Raw genomic sequence first — 14,889 nt, forward strand, 5'->3', positions numbered from 1 at the left:
ATGTTATTGGTAAGGTTTCTGGTTAACAGCAGGTTATTTAGTAGTTAAGTTTTGGGGGAGTCAAAAGTTATATATGGGGGCACCTGGGTGGCTCAGTGGGTTAAGCCTCTGCCTTTGGCTCAGGTCATGATCTCAGGGTCCTGGGATTGAGCCACTTGGCGGGGAGCCTGCTCCCTCCTCCCCCCCACTTCTCTGCTTGCCTCTCTGCCTACTTGTGATCTCTGTCTGTCAAATAAATAAATAAAATCTTAAAAAAAAAAGTTATATATGGATCTTAATCTCTCCTCAGAGTGTGGGGGGTGGTGGTATCCCTAACCCTTGCATTATTCAAGGGTCAGCTATATACCTTGACTTCAGTTTCATATTTGGAATGTAAGTCTGAACATGTCTTTTTTTAAGGAGCATAAAGTTTATTTTGTGACAGTAGAAATGACAAAAGTCATAGGTTATTTTAAACTTGATGATGACAACCAACAGACTAATAATGCCCCCACATAGTGACTTTTTGGGTCACTAGAGTCTGTAGATTAAAATAAGATAATGTATGTGAATCCTGGTATATCAAAGATGTTCGGGAAAGGGTAATTCCCTTTCAAAAATAGCTTTAAATTTATTCTGAATATGGAGAACAAGAGCCACTTAACAATGTTGACTATTCTCTTTCTACTTTAAAAAATTTTTTTAAAAATTAACATATAATGTATTGTTTCAGGGTATGGCTCTGTAATTCATTAGTCCTACAAAATTCACAGCACTCACCATAGCACATACCCTTCCCAGTATCCATCACCCAACAACCCATCCCTCCAAACCCCCTCCCCTCCAGCAACCCTCAGTTTGTTTCCAGAGTTTAAGAGTCTTTTATGGTTTGTCTCCCTTCTCTGGTTTCATCTTGTTTCATTATTTCCTCCCTTCCCCTATGATCAAGACTGAGCATATTTCTTTTTTTTTTTTATTTTTTTATTTTTTTTTATTTTTTTAAGATTTTATTTATTTATTTGACAGACAGAGACCATAAGCAGGCAGACAGGCAGAGAGAGGGAGAGGAGGAAGCAGGCTCCCCGCAGAGCAGAGAGCTCGATGCGGGACTTGATCCCAGGACCCTGAGATCATGACCTGAGCCGAAGGCAGCGGCTTAACCCACTGAGCCACCCAGGCGCCCCGAGACTGAGCATATTTCTATGTATTTCTTGAGAAATTAATTTCCCAGAGAATTGGAGATAATTTTCTGCTGCATTTTGGGGAGGAACAAGAGAGAGGTGAGCTATACGAGCTCTATTGTTAAGAATTCCTTGTTTTGTGTTTCCTTAGTGAGTATTGGGCTTGGGAACAAAGGGTGAAGGGACTAGGCAAAGTTCACCACACACATCAGAGAGAGGCCTTTATGTGCCTGCCCACGCTTAGCACTTCTGATGAATTCTCTGATCCTCACAACCACTGATCCTCAGTGGGGTGCGGGTTGGGGGGTGTTTATTCCCACTTTACTGATGAGGAAACTGAGGCTCAGAGAGGCGAAGGCACTTGCTCAGGCAGGATTCAAAACTAGATCTGTTTTGTTCCAAAGCCCTCCAGAATGAGGGCTGTACACCTGCTACCTATATGCCAATCATGCAGTGAGGGGAGGTTTCAGTGATATAGGCTGCAGCCTTCTAAGGGTTTAAGGCCAGTTATGGGAGGGAGAGCATTTACTTATTTTTTTAGGAACAATGACTGAGTGACTCTTTGACCAATCAAACTTCAGATTCACCCCTTTAGTTAGGCTGGATTAAAAGAAATGTTTTATTTTTAACTCCACTTGGAAAGGGGAAGGATGCTGAAAAGAAGAATCCCAAAAATGCATAAAGAATGCTGACTGGGTGTGAGGTCGGCAGCTGGCTAGCCCTGAGGACAGCTCATAGCCAACCAGGCCCAAGCCATGGACAGGTATTCAAGACCATACACCATGGCCAACACCTCTACCACTCCTTAGTACAACTGCACACAATTAGATGCATTGGAGCAAGGGAAGGAACATGTGAGTACTGCTAGGAGAAAAACCCCAAAGAAGAGGATGCCTGAGGGAGGAGAACAGCTATGTCCCTTCCAGTGCCCATCCCCTCCTCCTGCTTTATTTTCCTCTGTTTTCACCATGGGCTGTGTGATGTCATTTACTAGTTTCTGACACTTCTGTCTCCTCCCAATAGAGGGTAATCTCCTGGAAGGCAAGGTTATCTATCTGTTCTGTTTACTATTGGACTAATTAGCAACTGACACATAGGAGGAGCTCAACAATTTTGCTTAATGAGTGAATGCCATGCTTGTGTGTGCTGGGTATGGTGAGGGGGGCTTTAGAACCTTGTATACTCAAAAAGTAAGGATCGCTAGCCCTGTTTTACAGAGGAGGAAACTGGAGGCTCAGAAAGGGTAACGCTTCACTGAAGGTCATGCAGCTAATGAACGGTGCTTCAGAATTTAGACCCACGTCAATGGTGAACTCAGAATGATGGTACAGGTCTGGTCTATTTCAGTCCCCCCCCCCCCCCACATCGTCCCAGACCCCTGCTGACAATTTTAACCAATAGCCTATCCTGCTTCCCCTACTGTAAGAGTCACAGTGTGGTAGGAAGCATGTGCCCAAATACATGACTTTCAGGCTGCTTCTCAGTCCATGACAGAGCTTCTAAACCTTGCCACCAGGAACATTTTGGACCAGAAAATTCTTTGTTGTGAGAAACTATCCAGTATCTTGTAGGATGTTTAGCAGGATGTTTATCACTAGCCCTTCGATGCCAGTAGTGTCCCCATCCCAGTTGCAACAACCAAAACACCTCCGTTGCTGAATGTCCCCTGCGGTGAGAAACACCAGTCCATGGTGGCTAGGAGAGACCCAGCCTTAGGAGAGATGGCATAAAAACAGAAATATGTACCTCGATCCCTCTGGGTGTGGGGAATGAAAAATGTTCCAGGACAAGCAAGAGTTTCCATGAGGGAAACCAGCATAGCAAATGAGTCAAAAACCGAAAGCTCATAATTACTAGCAGCTAAAATAACAAGAGCCATAATAAGCACAGATAATGCAGATTTAGGAAATGGATGCTTGTGTTTATGCCTGAGCTGGGTATGTGGAAAAGATGCTGCAGGTGCAAAGGGGACTGTCTGTCAGGTGGGAAAAGAGGGACCCTTTACATGTGTCAGAGGAAATGTAAACCCAGCAGGTGAGGCATGATGGAACAGATTTAATTTGTTAATGCCGCCTGTTCAGCGGGGAGCTCCCTCGCCCTTTTCCAAAAACAGAAGGTTCTCTACCGCTAAAGATAACACGCTCCAATAAAGAGAGTTCAATGCAGTTACCATTGCGATGGTTCAGCAGATGGCTTATTATTAAATGGACTGGAGGTTAAGGTGGGACTGTCAGAAGAAAATGGGTTTCTATGTTGCTACTACAATGAGTTAAACCAAAATGTACAGTAGATATGGCTGGGATTGGAAAATGTTCTTGAAGAGCGTCTTGGAGGAGTCTCTTACAAAAGGCTTGATGAGAGCCATTAACTTAAATGGAGAAATAACACTTCTCAGGTCTGTGGCTTCCATTACTTTGGGCCCTCCCACTCGTCTTGGGAGAGGCAACAGGACAAGTTCTTGCATTTTTGCCCTCTTTAATAGATTAGAAATCTGAGCGACAGGAGATTTAGCGATTGGCCCAAGGTAAGTGTGGGAATAGGAACTAAGTCTAGTCTTTTGACTATAGTACATGGATCTTGGCTGAGAACACAGGCTTTGGAGTAAAACAGACACGGCTTGAAGTCATCTTGGTAGCTAAGGGACCTTGGGAAGTTAATCATTCTGGATCTCAGTTTCCTTTTTTTTTTTTTTTTTTTAATTTCTTTCCATCTAGATTTCATTTTAAAAAAGATTTTATTTATTTATTTGACAGAAGGGAGAGAGATCACAAGTAGGCAGAGCAGCAGGCAGAGAGAGAGGGGGAAGCAGTCTCCCCACTGAGCAGAGAGCCCCCAGAGATCCCAGGACCCTGGGATCATGACCTAAGCCAAAGGCAAAGGCTTAACTCACTGAGCTACCCAGATGCCCATGGATCTTGGTTTCCTTAACTATGTGTGTTTTTAAAAAAAATATTTTATTTATTTAGAGAGCATGTACACACAAGTGGGGGAGGGGCAGAAGGAGAGAGAGAATCTTAGGCAGGCATCATGCCCACTGTGAGCCTGATGTGGGTTTCGATCTCAGGACCCAAGATCATGACTCGAGCTAAAACCAAGAGTCAGACACTTAACGGAAAGAACCACCCGGGCACTTCTTCAGTCTCCTTATCTATAAAAGGACATAGTAATGAGTACTTCACAAAGTTGCAGCAGGGATTACATAAGATAAAATATGCCCAGGTGGGGTGCCTGGGTGGCTGAGGAGGTTGGGCCTCTGCCTTCGGCTCGGGTCTTGGTCTCAGGGACCTGGGATCGAGCCCGACATCGGGTTCTCTGCTTGGTGGGGGGGTCTGCTTCCCCCTCTCCCTCTGACTGCCTCTCTGCCTACTTGTGATCTCCCTCTCTGTCAAATAAATAAATAAAATCTTAAAAAAAAATATGTCCAGGGCTTAGCCAAGTGCCTGGTATGTGGGCAATAAGCAACAGACGTTACTTATCAGTGTTATCATACCATTGGCAGCACTGCCACCATTTCTGCTGGTTTATATATGTTTTCATTCATTAGCAAACAGCAGACACATCTTTGAATTACTTGGACCAAATGTCTCCTTCGGGACGTCCATTAGGATAACTGATAGGGGAAGAAAACCTTCAGCAGCATGGTGTTGCTTATAAAAGCAATAGATCTAGAAAGAGCCCAAAGTGGCCAATAGGGAATAGTTAAATAAATGACAGTGTAATCATAAAATGGAATGTTATGTGTTTGTTAAAAACATTCTTTTAAGAGAAACTTAATGATAATGGTCAAGTCTCACATGTAGCGTTAAGAAAAGAAAGATCCCTGTTTAAAATACGTGTTAATAGATATTACCCCTAGATGATGGGCTACGGATGTTCTTATTTTCATCTCCATGCTTCTCTATATTTATTTTCCAGATTTTCTATAAAAAATATTAACTAAGAGAAAATGAAAACAGTAGACAAATGCGCAAGACCATGAACATGGAGTTTGAAGTGGTGCTATAAATATAAAATCATATTTGAATTTGGTTCAGAATAATGTATATTAAAAACATGGTCAAAAGGCACCCAATCACTTCACAATTAAAAAACAACAACAACAACAACCCCACAGACCCAGGGCAAAAAATCAAACCCCATACATCCTGTAGCTGAGAGAGATTCTGAGTAGAATGAATGAAAAGCTGAAGAAAATATTTGGTTCAGGTGCGGGGAAAATATTATACAATTTTCTTAGTGCTAAACAAAATTTAGGAAGCCTTCCAGAGGCTTGGGACCACAGCCCAACCTCTTCATTAGGCACCGTAAACCGGCTTTTGGACAATAATGTTAATGACACAATATTCCACGAGCTGAAATGGAAATGATGGCTGTCTCTGCCACGCAGGCAAACAAAGAGTAAGGAGCAACAGTGCGATGTGATGCTTTACACCCAAAGTCGGGCCATCATTTTTGGAGCCTGGCAAACTGCAGGCTTTATTATGACCAGCTGACTTTTTTGCAGAAGCCAACCCCAGGAGAGGCGCCGTGAAAACCCTGCAGGTCCCCAGCTCCTGCACTTACTGGCTGTGTGACTTGGGGCACATATTTCGACCTTCAGGTTCTTCCCCTATAAAGTGGAGCTAAATCCTACCTTCCCATTCTTGGGGAAAAGATGAAATGAAGCCATGAATATAAAGTACCCTGCACAGAACCTGGCTCATTGTAAATACTCAATTACTGGAAGCTGTTATTCCTAAATAAAAAAAAGACAAGCTTTGAATTACAGTAGTCAACGATGACAGTGGTCTAACTATTACTTTAGGAATAGTAAAGATCAACAGAATGTAAGGAGTTCCTCTTGATGTGGACTACAGGTCCCTTCCTAGCTATACCCTTACCTCCCAGACTGCAAGGCAATGGGATTTCTGGTTGCTTCCTCCAACACACACACACATCCAAGCTTATTTCCATATCTACCAAATTACTTAGGATCAAAGACTTTTTGTTAGTTATAGAAAGTGTATGATCTTGGACCAAGAGACAAAATTTGAGGCCCCTGGAGAAGAAAATCATGGTTTTGAGCACATGGGAATTAAGCCCAGGGGCTTGGGTACTCTTCCTATTTAATTCTCAAACTAGATGGCATCAGTCTTCTCACGCTCCTTCCTCAAATCTGAAACGCCTTCTTTCCCTTCCCCTCATCAGCTTTGAGCCATTCCAGGCCCAACACCAATCTTTCCACACTTGCCAGGTAGCCTTCCCTTACCCATACCCCCAGCCCCCACAACCCAGCCACTACTAGGCTCCCTGTCTCTAGCATCTTTTATCATCTAAGATTTTAAAATCTTATACATTTTTTTTATTTGGTTGCAAAGATAATATATAATTATTTAAAAAATTCAAACATGATAGAAATATATATTGCAAAAAATAAAAGTCAATAGACCCAGCCTGTTTATTCATTCTCTACTGATTTGTAATTCTTACGTAATGGGGCGGGGGGGGGGGGGGAAAGGAGAACATAAGACAGAAAACAAAAGGACCGTCAAAGTCACTTATACTTGTATTCCCAAGAGATAACCACTATTAAGAATTTGATGGTATTCCTAGTTTCCTGTCTATATACTGTAATGAATGCATATTATTGATTGGGATACAATGGTTTTTAATTTCCTTTTTATTTTTTATTTTTTTACTTGCTGATATATCTTAGACAACTTTAAGTAGATTTAATCCTTCTCAAGAGTAGGCACTGTCTCCTGATTACCTCCCTCAACAAGTCTAGAGCAGAACAAATAACACAGTAGATATAATGAATAATAAATGGAGAACACTAATGTATCCCATTTTCTGCTGCATCTCAGTGAAATGAAATACTCTGCAGCTCTAAGGGCTCAGAAATGGAACAGTGAGAGACTGTGGTTACCAGAAACCCTTCCTAAACCATAATAATCCTTCCCAAGGGGATACAAATGGGAGAGGGTAGATACTCTTTTGTGAAGGAGCCCAGTTATATAATATTACTAGGTGGGCACCCACTGCTGGTTCCTGGAGAGCCCCTAGGAAGAGCAATGGCCAACTTTTCTAGTAATAAATGCAATAATAATAGTAACTGTCAATTTCTGAGTTACATGTAGTCACATGTAGTGCTAGCCATACCAAGAAAAGTAAGAGACAACATTGTTCTGTGTGGAAAGTCAAGGGACCCCCGGGAAGGGCTATCCTATGAAGATGTCCCAGCGGGCGAAAAACGGTGGGAAAAGAGAGGGGAAAGTGTGACTATGAGTCTAGAATTAGGATGTGAGAACACAGAGGAGCAATTCTGCCCAAGACAGGTACACACCACAAAGAGAGGCCTGACTCTAGAGACATCAGATGAATTTACATCATTTGACCAAAATTCCACTTCTGGGAATATCATTGAAGAAAGGAAGGAATACAGACACACATAAGATTTGCAATCAGGATGTTTAAAACAGGATATAATGGTAGAAAATGGAAACAATTTAAATGTTCAACAAAACAAGAGTGAATAATCAAAACCTGGTATATTCTTTTGATGAAATACGATATGAATTCATTAAGAACTGGGCTTGTGAAAAATACTTAATGACATGAAAGTATATTCTCATTCCATAAGGTTATTTTATGCAGTTAAGACAAAACATGTTAAAAGATAGTATCTATATAAAAATAGTATATACATATATACATATGATTAGGACTTTGCCTAAAAAAAATAACACAAGAGAAGATTGTCTGAGTATACACCAAAATGTTAATAAAAGATATTTAATGATGGGGAGATGGGTTATAAGTGACTTTTACTCCCTTTTCTGTGTTTCTATTTTTCAATTTTATTTTTATTTTTATTTTCTTTAGATGTTATTTATTTGACAGAGAGAGACAGTGAGAGAGGGAACACAAGCAGGGGGAGTGGGAGAGGGAGAAGCAGGCTTCTCAAGAAGCAGGGAGCCTGATGCAGGGCTTGATCCCAGGACTTTGGGATCATGACCTGAGCTGAAGGCAGATGCTTAATGACTGAGCCATCCAGGCGCCCCTGTTTTTCAATTTTAAAAAGATGCTCTATAATTAGAAAAGAAAGCACATTTGGAAAGTACTTTAAAAAAAAAAAGGACAAATGTCTTCAAAAGACATTCAACACAGAGTTATCTGATAATATAAAAAATATTCACAGCCTAAATAACCATTAATAGGAGACTGGTTATGTAAAATAAGTCACATCAACACACTGGAACGATAGATACTTGGTCCACTAAGATCATATTTTCCAAGAATAACTTGGAAAAGTGATATAATACTTCCCTTAAGCCATAACAAAATTCTGATCCAGCTAAAAGACAAAGAAAAGATGCAAATAAAAGAGATGGAAGAAACCAGGCAAAATGCAAAAAAAAAAAAAAAAAAAAAAGACATAACTCAAGACAAAAAGCATTAAAAGAAATGAAGATGGTGACTGAACCTTAATGAAAGGTACAACTCCCCCAAGAGGCTGTAACAATGATTAGAGGTATATTTACATATGCCTAACTGCATAGCTTAGAAATATGTGAAGCCAATACCAACAGAAATGCCAAGAGAAACTGACCATTCATGGTCCCCGTGGGAGATTTCAATCCAAGAGCGAACAGATCACACAAAGATAGGTTGGGTACACTGTGAGTAACCCAAATGAGGCTCAGAGTATGTAAGTTATGTAGATATACCTAGAATAACACTGGAAGGAAGTTATTAAAATACTAAACAGAGGTTGTTTTGCAGTGGAATCTTTTCTCTTTCTCCCTTTTGGTATTTTTCCATAATGAACCTATACTTTTTTTAAAATTTTTTTTTTTTACTTAACAGACAGAGATCACAAATAGGCAAAGAGGCAGTCAGAGAGACAGGAGGAAGCAGGCTCCTTGCTGAGCAGAGAACCTGATTCGGGTCTCGATCCCAGGACCCTAAGATCATGACCTGAGCTGAAGGCAGAGGCCTTAACCCACTGAGCCACCCAGGTGCCCCGGACCTATATTTTATAATGGAAAAGAAATGAAGCTCATGTTTGGAGAGAGGGCAGGGCTCAACCACAGTCCCGTGAACACAGCATTCCACAGCACGCATGGGCCCCAGCACTGGATGGAGCTCAAATGCGTCTGCCAGCTATGCAGGGAGAGGCAGGGCTCAGCGACCCACCCACGGCGAGCTCACTGTCCTCACTGCACAGGAGGGGTGCATGCGGGCCCCTTTTGGAGCTGGACCACGTTTTCCTCTCAGGCAGGCCAGTGAGGAGATTTTTAGGCCCACAGGGATGCAGACATCTGTGGTCCAGTCTATCAGCAGCACTCATTTCCCGGTCAGACAGACAGAAGGCCAGGCAGACAGCTGTCCCTCTCCCACTTCCACGAATGCTGTCTTTGTGCTGACACCCGAGCCTCCAGTCTATACGGGGCACAGGGGAGCCAAGAGAGAACAAGTTCTGCCATGTCTTGTTGAACTGTTGCTGCAAGGGCCATTCACATATGTGGCTGGGGTTTTAACATTTTTTGGAAAAGCTGCTAGCCCCAAGCTGTCCTCATATCCTTCTGGGCTAACCTGGGGTCATCTGAGAAGCCAGAGGAAGGACAGCTCAGTGCTCCATGATTGATTAAAGTATTGTGTTTGGGTGTTGGGGCCTAAGTCATCTCTTCTTCTATAATAAAAGGAATCCAACCTCAGACATAACTGGACACTGAAAGGGATATATATGTCTCTATGAGGCCAGGCACCAGGGACAAGGGATACTGTGACAGAACCAAGCTGCTCGATCACAGCCCCGAGTTGTTTTGGGGAATAGAAGAGGCACATATAATAAACACTATGAGTAAAGAATGAATGCTGAACGGCTTGGGGCAGCCCCTACCCCACTCTCCTTGTTCATTTTCCTCCCCTTTTGGAACAGGCACCTAGACCAGGGCACACAAAATGGAAGAGGATGTGAGGACGGCCCAAGGAGTATCCCTTTGGGGCCTCCTGCTTCCCCTCCTCCTCCCTGCTGCTCAGATCACAGTAGAACCCAATCCCATTCTAGCTGGAGAGGGAAACAATAAAGTCATTGGGCAGTTACTGAGGTGCAGGCTGGAAATAATTCTGCAAAACGGGCTTTGCATGCACCAAGGTGACCACCAGGGAGATATTTGGGGGGCAAGATAGCATTCTCTGTGCTTTGCAGATCATCCTGCAAACATGGCTGTCAAACTCTGCCCACAAAGGCATATTTCCATTTACTGAACCCCCACCGATGACGCACTCACAGTGTAAGGACACTGCTCATGTTCTCTCCGTGTCCACGTGCACAACTGTTATGACTAACCATTCTGCTTCTGCCCGCTTGTTTCTGTCCCATAAATGGAGCCTGGAGTGGGTTATTCATCATGATATTTGAAAAAAGTAAATAAAAAAATTATTTTGCCAAAAACAAAAAAAATCTTTGAAGTTTTAGAAACCAATTTCCACATGTCAGATCCCTCCGTCAGGTCTGGCTTTCTCATTCTTGTTTGGCCTCAGTCTGTTGGATTTCAGACATGACTTGATTTCTTTCTGTCCCACTCTCTAGGTCAATGCAAATTTTCAAGCTGCCCAAATATTTCCTGCAGGCTTTCCTGTGTAGGATCTGTGGAGGGCAGAGACAGGAGAGGAGGAATAAAGACTGCCTGGGAAACCAAAAGAAAGGTTTTGAAGGTATGACAATGGAGGAGCTTACGGCCACATACAGTCAGGTCTGGGCTGTGGTGGGACGCATAGACCAAGTTGTCCCCAGACCAGGGAGCATAAACATGGAGTCTACAAGCCAAAGTGATGACAGTGAGTCAAGGGGTCAGGTGTTGGAAGGACAATTGGGAGAGGAGGGGACGTCTGTAGGTGACAACTGGCTGGCTACCCAGGTCCAGCTCATGATAGCCATGTGGCAACATGGGCCTAAGACTTTCAATTCTTTAGAAGAAACCAGAATTAGGAATTCTTTTTTTTCCTTTAAAAAAAGATTTTGTTTATTTATTTATTTATTTAGCTAGCACATATGAGCAGGGGGTTAGGCAGAGGGAGAGGGAGAATCCCAACCTAGCGCAGAGCCCAATATGGGGCTCAATCACAACCCTGAGATGATGACCTGAGCTGAAATTAAGAGTCAGACGCTCAACTGACCTGAGCCATCCAGGTGCCTGTGGAATTTCAAATTTGTATATGGATTATTTGTATTTGTATATGTTCACTCAAAACACTATCCAGCCAGACAAAACACAATTTGAGGGCCAAATGTGGCTATGAAGCTATCAGCAGGCACCTCTGTGCAGGATTATAAGCAACATGAGGGCGGGATATAGAGTCTCGTGCATGATGAGGGCCCACTCAAGGCTTACAGAATGGGTGAGGGCCTTCCCAGGGAAGAGGGCCGACTGTCCTAGGCGAGCCAACAGGAAGACATGGCTGGCAGCATGGAGGTGTCATAGTCAAAGCTGGAAATAACCATAGAGTGAACTTGAGCCCCAGCCACTGGGATGGAAAGGGTGAATTGGCTGTAGACAGGCTAAAGAATTTTCAAAAAGCAGAACTCAGCGAAAGACCAGATGTGCAGGACTAGGGCAGTGATGAATCTTCCGGGGAAAGCCTGTGATGAACTTGGCCAGAGGGCCGAGGGACTGGTTGTGGGGGAGAGAAGGTAAACACATTTCTCTTCGCTAGCTTCAAAGCCCTTCATCTGGCTCCCCAAGACAACCTTATTTCTTTTCCTTCTCCATTCTTCCACAAAGGGGATCAGGGGATAAGCAAGGGCCCAGAGGCCCAAACACCAAGAGAAACGGAGTCAAACCTATAGCTAATTACGTGACGAGGTATTCATTCAGAAGAAACTAAGGAGAGCTAACAGAGGAATGGACAGGGCAAGGACGAAGCACCAAAGAAGGACAGCATCCACAGGGAGACGGGGAGAACAGCCCGGGCTCTGCAGAATCACGGCATGTTGGCTGAATGGTCCAGAAGCAATGGCAGGAGGGGGTGAGGGAGACCTGAAATAGTTCTCAAATCATAGATCTTCATAGCATAGGATATGCCTTGGATTCTGGTCCACAATTTTCTTAATAACTCGGAAAGCCAAGAAAAAAATACTGCTAAGCCTAAGTATTCAGAACAAGTAAGGAATGGCAGACTCGAGACCACTTCTCAGCTAACCAAGGGAAGCCTTTTCGTGGCATGGCTTTTGTTGGCTTCGGTCTGCAAGAGGATTTTTATGATTATCAAATTTGGGCCAAGGCTTAGACAAATTTCAATATTCATCTTAAAAGATAAATTTTATTGGGAGTTTAAGGAACAATTACAGCAATTTGTTTACCAAAGAATTATTATAGTAGCTAATATCTACTACTTAGCCAACTAATCAGTAAATTAGTGATTGCTAACAAAGGGCTTAATATAGTTTTGTTAGCAATATAGCCCTTTAAATGCACTATCTTATAAATGCCAAGGACTTCATTTTTTTAAAAAGACTTTATTTTCATTTTTTTAAAAAAGATTTTATTTATTTATTTGACACAGAGAAAGCAAGCAAGCACAAGGACCTCCTCACCGAGCATGGAGCCAATGCGGGATGTGATCCCAGGGCCTTGGGATCATGACCTGAACCGAAGGCAGGTACTTAAACCAACTGAGCCACCTAGGCGTCCCAATACTAACGACTTTAAATGCACTATCTTACAAATCTTTACAATGATTCTACTCTAAAGAAACTGGTGGTATTACCCCCAGTTTACCCATTAAGAATAAAAGCAAGACCTAGAGATGTTAAGTCACCTGCCCAAGGTAACAAAGTCTCTGAGCAACAGAGCCAACGCCAGAAATAAGGTACCTGTGCCACAGGGCCTTTGCTCTAAGCCAGGAGTTGGGAAACATCTTCTGTAAAGGGGCCAGACAGTAAATATTTGGGGCCTTGTGTGCAATATGGTCTCTGCCATAACTTCTCGACTGTGCCATTGCAGAGCAAAAGCAACCACAGTCTGGTACATAATATTCAGGCATGCCTGTTTTCCAACAAATCTTTACTTATGGACACTGAAATTAGAATTTCATATAATTTTCAAGTGTCAGGAAATATTGTTCATCTTTTGACTTTTGCCCTATCTTATTTAAAAAAATTTGTTTTAAAGATTTTATTTATTTATTTGCCAGAAAGAGAGACCACAAGCAGGGGGAGCAATAGGCAGAGGGGGAGGGAGAAGCAGGCTCCCTGCTGAGCAAGTCTCCATCCCAGGACTCAGGGCTCCATCCCAGGACTCAGGGATCATGACCTGAGCCGGGATCATGACTTAACCGACTGAGCCACCCAGGTGCCTCTGCCCAAGTCATTTTGAAAGGAAAAGCCATTCTCAGCTTGTGCACCATAAGCAAACAGAGGGCAGGCTGCCGTTTTCTCTGCATGCTGCAGTCTGCGGGCCCTGGTCTGATCACTAGGCTCTCCTATTGTCCAGCTCATGTCACCCACTGGTTCTTTGAGGAGGCCCATAGGTATTTTAGGACCAAACGTGTGAGTGTGCATACGGATGGGGTACAGGACTCTGAGGAAAGACCCAACAGATGTGATTCCTCAAGTCAGCCCTGAAAGGACCCCTTCTGATCCCAGTTTACAACTTAAAAACATACCTTTCTTCCTTTCAGTTCCCTGCTTTGCTCTCTTCTGCTGAAATAAGCCCTGATTCAGATCTCAGAGGAGGTTCTGGGGAAGAGCAGCATGACCCCTCCCACACAACACAGTTTTCTGCAAACCCAAGCCCGCCATGTCCTTCTTACCTGCAGGGTTTGGCTGAAGCGCTTTAATGGTGTGGCCTTCACGGGAGGGATGAGGTTTGCTAGTGATGTCACTCTGGAAAGGGGCTTGACCCGTTTATTACTAGGCTCCTACAGGGTTAAAAAACAAAAACAAAAGGGAAGGAAAATGTCAAGGTTAATTACAGACAACAAAACTCTACCCAGTCCTACTCCACGAGCTACTCCTACCGAACTACTCCTGTGCCCCATCGTAGGAGACAACTTGGCTCAGGAGCCAGAAAGGGGAAAGGGCAGGAAACATCAACAGAAGCAGCCTCTGGGCAGACAGCAAATAGGTATGGTCTGTTCCCTACCCTTCAACCCCCCTGTATCTGCCCTCTTTTAATTCAGAAGCTTGCACTTCGAATCATTCTCCCCAATGCCTCCCTTAGAGAAAAGCTGCCTCAGATTTCCCATCCAGTGACCTTGTTAGGCAGTTGTGTTTTGATGCTTCTGGTTTCATCTTTTTAAAAACCTTTTCTCCACCTTGCCTGAAGCCACTCTCCAAATTTCTTTTATGCAATGGAGCTTTTCTAAAGCATAAGGAATGTTTGTTTTTTTTCAGTTCATTAAATTAAAAAAAATTTTTTTAAAGGAAGTTTTTCTATTACTGGGCTTTTAAAAAATCATCTTTGTATCTACAGAATACTGGAAATGCACCTATGAATACTTATAAATAACAACCAGCAAGAGGAAATGTATAGAGAGAAAATCCTACCGTGTACCTCTGTTTTTAGAATTCATATACCCACAAGTTTTGAAAATCCTCTCCACATGAAACATCTGCAAATCTGCAAGTTACCCCAAACCAAGTGAATGGGTGAGAGGGTGCCTACCCATTCCAATGTCTTTGCAGAGGAGAATTACATAAAAACAACAGGCTATGGGAAAGAGGGACGTGACAGACAAAACA

The 14,889-nt window shown here is 43.0% G+C and overlaps 1 protein-coding gene across 9 annotated transcripts in view; it reads right to left on the minus strand.

The window, feature by feature from the left end:
* Nucleotides 1-14,889, minus strand: part of ARHGEF3 (Rho guanine nucleotide exchange factor 3) — a 315,621-nt gene that overhangs the window by 30,754 nt on the left and 269,978 nt on the right. For all 9 annotated transcript variants that reach the window (XM_059389998.1, XM_059390000.1, XM_059390003.1 and 6 more), the window contains one exon: nucleotides 13,959-14,066. In XM_059389998.1, the coding sequence (XP_059245981.1) occupies nucleotides 13,959-14,066 (108 nt within the window). The remainder of the gene's footprint in view (nucleotides 1-13,958; nucleotides 14,067-14,889) is intronic.

This window comes from Mustela nigripes, chromosome 2 (assembly GCF_022355385.1).
Source record: "Mustela nigripes isolate SB6536 chromosome 2, MUSNIG.SB6536, whole genome shotgun sequence".
NCBI lineage: Eukaryota > Metazoa > Chordata > Mammalia > Carnivora > Mustelidae > Mustela > Mustela nigripes.